The sequence below is a fragment of the Motacilla alba genome, chromosome 14 (genome assembly GCF_015832195.1).
Source record: "Motacilla alba alba isolate MOTALB_02 chromosome 14, Motacilla_alba_V1.0_pri, whole genome shotgun sequence".
Classification (NCBI taxonomy): domain Eukaryota; kingdom Metazoa; phylum Chordata; class Aves; order Passeriformes; family Motacillidae; genus Motacilla; species Motacilla alba.
Window position 1 is genome coordinate 15,183,120 of NC_052029.1, and position 9,260 is coordinate 15,192,379.

Sequence of the window (9,260 nt, forward strand, 5' to 3'; positions counted from 1 at the left end):
GAGCACAGCCCGACCCCCCGGCTGTCCCCTCCTGGCAGGAGCTGTGCAGAGCCAGAAATTCCCCCTGAGCCCCCTTTGCTCCAGGCTGAGCCCCTTCCCAGCCCCCTCAGGAACTCTGCAGCCCCTTCCCAGCTCCCTCAGGAACTCTGCAGCCCCTTCCCAGCTCCCTCAGGAACTCTGCAGCCCCTTCCCAGCCCCGTTCCCTTCCCTGGCCCCGCTCCAGCCCCTCCATGCCCATCCTGCCATGCCCAAAACTGCCCCAGAGCTGAGCCAAGTCCTCCTGCACCCCCAGCGGGTCTGTCCTGCCCTGGGCTGGGGGCTGCTCTGGGGAGCAGAGGGAGGCAGGGGCGGCTCCCCCAGCCCCGGGCTTTGGGACAGCTTTGGGATGGCTTTGGGACGGCTTTGGGATGGCTTTGGGATGCCTTTGGGATCAGTTTGGGATGGCTTTGGGATAGCTTTGGGACGGCTTTGGGATGTTTTTGGGATGGCTTTGGGATCAGTTTGGGACGGCTTTGGGATGGCACGGCTCGGGAGCAGCTGGGAAGTTGCAGGAAGCAGGAGGCCCCGGCAGCCCCCGCCGAGCAGAGCCGGGATGTGCCCCCCGGGGACAGGACCTGTCACTTTCCTTGGCCCTTCCCATCAATCACCGCCGCCTCCTTCTATTTATTTATTTTTTATTAATTTGCATAACGCAGCTGCGAACTCCCGGCTGAACCAGCCTGGAGGGTGTGGACGGGGCAGGGAAGGGGATGCCAATTCTTCACTCCAGTGCAGAAAGCCCTCCAGGTGTGCCCAGGGCCCGGTGTGCCCACACAGCTCCGGGCCAGGTGATAAATCAGCAGCAAAGCTGATCAATCAGCCTGTCCCTGCCCAAGGACCTTAACAGGGTCACAGCCTTGTTCTCTCCGCACTAATGAGGGGGGATTCCTAATAAGACCTCGGTGACAAGCGACTGTATTCATGCGATTCTCTCCTGCTCCTGATCAATTTTGCGTGCTGAGATGCAGAGCGGCCCCGGGGGCGGGGGAGGCTCCTGCCACCCCCTCGCTGTGAGCTGCTGGCACGGAGAGAGGAGTTTATTCCCCGTGTCCCTGCCTGCCACGAGATTTCCTCGCTGGAGCACACCAAAATCACCCCCAGCAGGAGCCCAGCAGCTCATCCCACTCCCAGAGTGCTGCTGTTATCCCAGGCTGCCTAAAACATCCCGTGCTGGGGCTTTAACAGCCCAGAGAGGGAATTTTTCTGAATTCCAGCCGTTTCCCCCCACGTTTCAGTCTGGGACCAGCCCTCCACGTGCTCCAGGCCAGGGCAGTCCATGCCAGCACAGCCCGTGGTGGAGCAGGGGTGCTCTCCGTGGCTCTGGGCCATCCCAGCCATGCAAACCCTGGCTCATCCCAGCTCTCCACCAGCCCTGGAACCACCGGGAGATGGACACTGACCCCGAGTCCTGGGGTGACCTGCAGGACCCCCCTCTTGGCTGCCCCTGTGCCCCCTCACCATCCCAGTGCCCCGCCTGCCGCATCCACACCTGCATCTCAGCCCAGTCGAGAGGGACTCACTGGGGGACGCCTGAATGATTTTGAGGATTCCTGGAATCTCCAGCTGTCTCCGAGCTGAGGGAGAAGGAGGGGGAGCCCAAGGAGCTGCTGTGAATTTTCCACCCAGGACCATCACCACAAAAGGAGAGTGGGTAAAACCTGAGCTGACCTCAACCCTGCCACGGGGAAAGCTCAGGGCTGCAACCACCACGGGATTGTCGTGGTGGGATTGGGGGTCTGGGCTGTTCTTCACGTGGGGTGAATTTGGGCAGGCCCTGGCACAGGTGCCCAGAGCAGCTGGGGCTGCCCCTGGAGCCCTGGCAGCGCCCAAGGCCAGGCTGGACACTGGGGCTGGGAGCACCTGGGACAGTGGGAGGGGTCCCTGCCATGGCAGGGTGGGATGAGTTGATCTTTGAGGTGCCTTCCAACACAAACCAGTCCACGATTCCATGAATTCCCACAGGAAAGGAAAAACTCATCTTAAACCACTGCCCTGCACAGACCAGCCCTGGCTGCCTTCATCCCCCAGACCAGGCTTCCAACCAAGTCCTTCAGAAGCTGCTCAGAACATCCCCCTGCTCCTCACTTCAATGTTTTGGTGATCCCAAGAGGCAGGATGTGGGGAGGCAACTGCCAGGCTCAGGTTCCACCTTGTTCCCAGAGCCCTGTCCTGCAGACAAGGAGCATCCATGTGTCCATCCCTCATCTGTCCATCCATCCATCCATCCATCCATCCATCCATCCCTCATCTGTCCATCCATCCATCCCTCATCCCTCCATTTATCCATGGATCCATCTGTCATCCATCCATCCTTCCGTCCATCCAACATCCATCCATCTGTCCATCATCCTTCCTTCCTTCTGCCCACCCATCCATCACCCCTCATTCATCCATCCATCATCCCTCCCTCCCTCTGTCCGTCCAACATCCATCTATCCATCCATCATCCTTCCTTCTGTCTGTCCATCCATCAGCCATTATCTATCCCTCATCTGTCCATCCATCCATCCATCCCTCCATCACCCATCCATCAGCCATCATCTATCCCTTATCCATCCATCCATGGATCCATCCATCCATCCATCCATCCATCCATCCATCCCTCATCCATCCGTCCATCCCTCATCCATCTGTCCATCCCTCCGTCCATCCATCCATCCCTCATCCATCCGTCCATCCCTCATCCATCTGTCCATCCCTCCGTCCATCCATCCATCCATCCATCCATCCATCCATCCCTCTATCCATCCATCCTTCCATCCCTCTGTCCATCCGTCCGTCCATCCCTCCTCCCTCTCCCCGCCACCCCCGGCTCCCTAAGCAGGAGGATTTCCCCAGCCCTTTGAAAAGCCGTTTGGAGCCAAGGCTCGGTATTAAACCTGGCCTTTCCTCGGGCGCTTTTCAATCTCTGCCCGAGCCTGTTGCAGCAGAAAGTTTCTGAAAAGGTCAGGAGGAAGCTTTTAAGCATCTCTGCCGATTAAGGGCTGGAACCCCCTCCCCGCCGCCAGCGCTGCCCGTCTCCATCCCCGGGGAGGGTAATTACTGTTTTATAAATAAGCTTTGAACTCTCTTAAGTAATTGTCTCTCCCTGCATGAAAGCACCCTCTAAATCCACCGGCCTTTTCCACCTCCTGTCACGATCTAGAAAAAATCCAGGGGGAAAAAAATCCACCTAATTCACCTTGAAGGAGAAACTCCCAAACTTTCCTTTACACTGCAGTAATTATTTCTCCAAGCTTTCAGTAATTCCACTAACAGAAGCCTCGTGGCTTTCCCGGTGAATTTTTTTTGTCAATATTTGATGTCTTTTCAAAACTTCTTTGGAGTTACATGGACAAAAAAAAAAAAAAAAAAAACAACCCCAAACCCAAAACCATGTTTCAATATTTCAATTTCTACCCCCTGAGGTTACAACAAGAGAAAGGACAGGAATGAAGAAGCCTTTTCCAAAAGTATTCATTCCCATAATATTATTTTTTTAACCGGCCCTGTGATTTCTGGGTGTGTTTAAGCAGCCTGGGATAGAACTCCTGGCAGATCTGAAATCCTTTGGGAACTCAGGTTACTCCTGCACACCCCCTGCCCAGCCCGGGTGTAATCCCCCCATTTATTTAACGGAGCCAGGGACAGGGGAAGCATTCCTGAGCCGGGGAGAGCCCCTTCCACCCTGCAAGTCGCAGCTTTTATCCCCAAAATCCAGCCAACATTAACACGCAGCTCCAATCGCTCGAGCCTGACACGATCTGAGCAACAGCACGAGCAACAGCCCCAGTTCATTTCGCCCGGAGGCTGAGCCAGCCTCAAATTCAGCCTCCAATTCCAGCTCCCAAACCTGCTTGGCTCAGCAAGAAGCACTTGATGGGATCGGGAAGAAAACGCGGCCGGGTGGAAATGAGGGAATAAGAGCGTGAAAACGGGGGGCAGGAGGGTTGAGCCGCGCTCCTCAGCCCATCCCCGACCCCCCAAAGAGGACAGGCGCAGCCCCGTCTGTCCCCACCCGCAGCAATCCCTGGCCGGGAGCCCTCTAAGTGGTTTCAAATGTTAATTCCTCCTCGTGGCAGTAAAAGCTATTTTTAATCCCACGTGAAAGCGGTTTGCAGAAACCCAAACTTTGCACGAATTATGGATTGCTTCCCAAGCCCGGGCAGTGCTGGGCGCGTGTTAGGGAGCAGAAAGCAGGGGCACATCAGCAGGGAGACCCAGCGCTTAAGCCCGGTCCTAAAACAGCGCATAAAAGCCCATCCGAAACACTACGCCCTCAATAAAAGCTCTACTGTATCTTATTCTTAGTTAAAATCAGCTTTTTCTCAGGTTTCCCGCATGTTTTCTTTGTACTCGAGGTTTCATTTCCCAAACACGGGGGCGAGGATCCGGGAAGCCGAGACAGAAAGGTCTCGCTTGTGAATGGAGGTGAAGAACAAGAGAAAAGATCGCAAAGTAACCGAGGCGAGAAGCTGCGGGGCCGAGCGAGTGCCCCGGGAGAACAAGGGCCGCTCTGAGGCTGAAATGGAGCCCATCGGGAGGCGAGATTAGCGGTGCCAATGAATAAAGATAGCGTCCCGAGCCGCTCCGAGCATCGCCAGCCCGGCTCCCTTTGTCTCTCCGCACCTTTGCGCTTCCCCGAGGAAAGCTCGCCCTGGAAGGGGCGGCGAGAGCGGTGCCAAAGCTCAGCCCGGAGCCTCGGCAGGAGCGGATGTCATTCAGCTATAGAGTGTCCCGATCTGTCTGTACAATCAGAACGCGCACAAAAACCCCTCCAGGCACCTCCTTGGCTGCACTTTTCAGCTGCCAAGAACACCCCCCGGCAAAAGTCAAAAGAGCAGCGCCGCAGCCGCGTCCTGCCCCTGCCGCTCAAAGGCGTCGGGGTTGCGAGGTTCCGAGATAACAAAGTCTGCCTCAAGAAATCCTGGATGCCTTTCAAGAGCGTTATTAGCTCCTGTGAATGGGCCTGGGGAAGGGGAAGGGGAGGGGGCAAAGCCCACAAGCCAGGGAGCGGCTCTCTGCTCCCCCTGCACCTTCCCGGAGGTTCTCCCGAGCGGGGACACCCCAGCAGGAGCGCACAGAGGGGTGAGGAAGCCCACGGAGAGTTTCTCCCCGCTCATGCCAGCTTTCGTGTTGGATGGGAAAGGAAAACGAGAAGGAAAAGTCAAATTTGCAAAGTTAAATTGGGCCTCGGAGGGACGCGGAGCTCTGGGCTGGCTCGGCAGGGCCCGAGGATGCTCGGTGGGGACTGCAGCTCCTCGAGTCCCTCTGGCTGCAGGGGGACAATCGCTAGGCATCCCATAGTACTTTTTAACACTTCTGGTGCAGCCTGTATGAAGATAGGGGATTCTTTACAATTCTTACAGAGCTGCCAGGGCTGGGTCCCGGGGGCGCAGGGAGCCCTGGCCCAGCACCATTCCCGCCTCAGCCTTCCTCTGGCTCTCGGGAACTGCAGGACAGGAGGGAGGAGAGGGACAGGGATCCCAGATCACTCAGGGAAACCCGAGCCAGGGGAAAAGCCATTCACACCGAGCCGCTGATGCCACAAAGTTCTGGCAGATGGGGACGAGGAGCCCCCTTTGGATGGGCCCAGAGCTTCCCACAGGATTCCCTCAGAGCAGAATCCCCCTGAACCCCCTTCCTCACAGCCCGGGCCCCTCTCCCAGCGCTGCCAAAGCTGCTGTTCCCCTCCTGCCCTGAGCCCCCCAGGCTGTGCCAAAGGCGGCGCGAGGCAGAGGGAGCAGCCGGCACCCCTGCGTGGGAACCAGAGCAGCTCTGGCATCCCAAAAGGGAACAATCCCATCAGGGATTCTGCTACGCCCCCAAAACGTCCCCAGCGGAGCAGAGCAGTGGCGCTGGAGAGCCCCAGCCCCACCACGCAAGGGGTGAACACGTCCCAGCTGTCCCCTGGGAGCCCAAACCCGCTCCCCTCGCACCGAGGGGGTTCCAGCCCCCAGGCCCCCTCACCCCACAAATGCTGTTTCCCTCCATCCCCACGGGCGAAGGCAGGACCTGCCCCCACACCTTCACAGATGCTCCAGGTTTTGTAGAGGATTTCGGAATGTCACCCCAAGCTGCTGGGATTCAATTCAGTTTTTAAGGTTTGTCCCCACCTGCATCCCCACAAAACAGACACAGACAGTCCCGGGCTCCCACAGGGGACCCCCACACCCCGAACTGGCAGCAGACACCCCAGCACCACCTCTTCTTTTTATTTAGGCTTCCTTCAAGCAGCACTGAGTGCCAAAAAAATTAAAATTGTGTTTTGCTCGAGGAGAAAACATCCCATCGTGCTTGGATCAGCCATTAAATCATTTATGCTGCAGCCTCAGAAAGGTGTTTAATCTTCTCAGGATTAGCTAAAGCTGTAGTAACTCAAGAGATTCTGTAGGAGATGCTTTTGCAGGACATTTTCTTTTCACTACTACTCCAAAAAAAGAGGGGTGGGGGGGACTTTGGGGCCACTTCAAATTTAAATGAAATAAAACAATCCAGTAAGAATAAATTATTTCAGTCAGTAACTTGCAACAAACTACTGATCACCCACGAGGAGATGCTCCTGCCAGAGCAGGGAAATCGCTACGGGACAGAGCTACTAAGAAAGAGCAGAATAATTCTGGAGTGATATTTCCAAGGGAATTCTCTTTCCACATTTACTCAAAACAAGCAACAACCTACAGGTGCCTCGGGGCCAAATATCTTGGCGCGAGAAGCAGTTGGTGTAATTTCGGTTTCCTAGCAAGTTCAAATATTTTAAAAATGTTTACACCACTTTTGAGATATCCATAGGAAAAACCCGATTTTCTGTCCAACTTCTCTTCCCCTCCGCTCCGGCACATCCCAGCTTTAAACATTTAGCTCTGTCTGGCTTCGCCGGGGATAAAATCCCTCGGTGCTGCGAGGTCTTGTGAGAAGACAAAACAAGAGGCAGGGAGGAGAGGAAGCGAAGGGAAATAGCTGTGCGTGTGTGTGATTAAAGCCACACTCTACGCGGAGTTCAAGTAAAACGTCTCAAGGATGCCGATTCTCCCCAGCCCAGAAAAACCTTCCCCGCTCCGTGTCTCCGAATTCACCACAACCACACGCGGGCTCATCTCGAGCCTGGTGTCAGGCCAGGCCCCCTGCGAGCGCTCCCAGCACTGAGAACTCGCGGCAGAGCCATCCAAACCGAGATTCATTTCCGCTCCTTCCCTGCGGTCCGTCCTGCGAGCCTGGCTGGGCTCGGCCGGGCGATATGAAAGCGTTCCGTCTTCCCCCGCTTTAATTAGGCGCTCGCAGTCATTAAAGCCCCGTTGTGCCGAGCCAGAGCCGGCTCGCAGTGCTCACCCCAAAAAAGATCAGCGAGCATCATTATTGCTCGTCGAGCGGCGCGGAGCCGGACGGAGCCGAGGAAGGAGCTCATAAATCACGATATTAACGCAGCCGTGAAAATAAGCGCCGCTACTGACGGGGTTTGGAAGGTGTGTTAAGGCGTAACTTTAGTGCCCAGATGCGGGCTCGGAGAGCTGAAACTCTGCGGGTAAAATTACCGCTGAAATTGCTCTTTCCATGAAACACGGCGCTTTTTCACAGGCTGGTACTTCGGCGAGGGTTGGGAAGCTGCAGCCTCCCCCCCGAAAGATGGAGAGAGAGGCGGCGTTCCCGCGGGGCCCGGGGATGGAGAGGCAGGAAGGACAGCGAGAGCTGCTCCTTTTATTATTTTCAGATGTTTCCCCGAGAACACCGCGGCGCTTCCACACATCGACGCGTTTGGATCGCCTTCAGAAGAACGGAGCGGATTCCACCCCCGGCTTCAAGGGACTCATCGGCCCCGACTCCGCTTGGCCCGGCCGCGCCGGAGCTGCCCGGGAGACGCGCGTTTAACACACTCCACATGCACAGTAGCTGCTCCTCCGAGCGCTTTATGGCCTGACGAGCTCCATCCCATCGAAAGCCTCGAAAAGCAAACCCCCTTGGGTCGCTGCGGCTCTGCCCTTGGCCACCAGCCCGCCGAGGGTCCCGCGGATTCGCCCCTCGCCCGCTCAGGCTCAAGCCCACGGTCCTCGCTCATTTCTGTGCTTCAGAAACCGCACGAATGAAACAATTCCTGAAGGAGCCCGGCGGGGAAAGGGGGGCACGGCTGGGGGGGTAAGGCGCTGAAGGTTAAAATCGCAAAGCTAGGGAGTGAAACGAGCACGTTTTTGCTGCCGCCTTCGTCCCTGGCCGGGCGGGATGCGGGGACAGGGAGGAAAACGGCGACACGGGGACGAGGGCAGCGCTTCTCACGCTGCGGCAGCCCCGCAAAAACAGCCGCCAGCCCCTTCCCCAGCCCGGGCGAGGCTCGGAGCTGCCGCCCCCCGCTCGTCCCGCCGGGGACCGCACCCTGCCCCGCTCCCCCTGCCCCGGTCCCCCCTTCTCTCCCGGGACCGCCTGTTGCGGATCCGCCGCATCCCAGCCCGGGCAGCAATTAACGCAGCTCTGCGCTAATTACCGACCCTCTCGGCCACAACCCCCCGGCCACCGCCACCGCCACCACCGCCTCACCTGTACCAGCGCAGCCCCTTCTCGTAGCACCTGTCGAAGAAATGGGGTTCGGCGCCCACCGCCCGCACCCCGGGGTGCGCCCGCAGGAACTCGAGCAGCGCCCGCGTCCCGCCCTTCTTCACGCCCACGATGATGGCCTGGGGGAAGCGGCGGCTGCCGCCCCCCGAGCCCCCCGAGCCCCCCGGCGCCTCCCCCGGGCCCGCGGGCAGCGCGGCGGGCGGCGGCGGCAGCAGCGCGGGCGGCAGCGGCTCGCAGGGCCCGGGCAGGCAGGAGAAGAAGTAGGTGAAGAAGAGGATCATGGTGAGGAGCAGCGAGGCGCGGCGGCCCCCGGCGGGTCCCAGCAGCCGCCCGCTACATCCCATCGGGGGCCGCGCATCCCGCACCGCCGCCGCCGCCGCGCCCCCCGCCCGGCCCCGCGCCCCCCGAGCTCCCCCCGGGCCGGGCCGGGCCGGGCCGCCCCCACGCGGGGCGGGGGAGGGCGAGGACACGCGCGTGGGGCGGTGACGGCCCGGGGAGGGGAAGGGAAGGGAGGGGATTGGGAGCGGGGAGGGGGCGCGGCACACGCGGGGTCCCCGCGGGGACAGGGCCACCCCCCCCCGCGCGTGGCTGTCCCCCGGACGGATGGGGACAGCCCCTGCCGCCGGCCCTGCCGCACAGGGGACGCGTTTGGCCGCCTTTCCGTGTGTTCTCACAGTGTTTTCCCTGTGTTTTGCTTT

General features: G+C 58.9%; 1 protein-coding gene across 1 annotated transcript in view; it reads right to left on the reverse strand.

The window, feature by feature from the left end:
* Positions 1-8,963, reverse strand: part of HS3ST6 (heparan sulfate-glucosamine 3-sulfotransferase 6) — a 30,703-nt gene extending 21,740 nt beyond the window's left edge. Inside the window, exon 1 of the mRNA XM_038151265.1 lies at positions 8,545-8,963. Within this exon, the coding sequence (XP_038007193.1) occupies positions 8,545-8,906 (362 nt within the window). The 5' untranslated portion in view covers positions 8,907-8,963. The remainder of the gene's footprint in view (positions 1-8,544) is intronic.
* Positions 8,964-9,260: the final 297 nt, after the last annotated feature.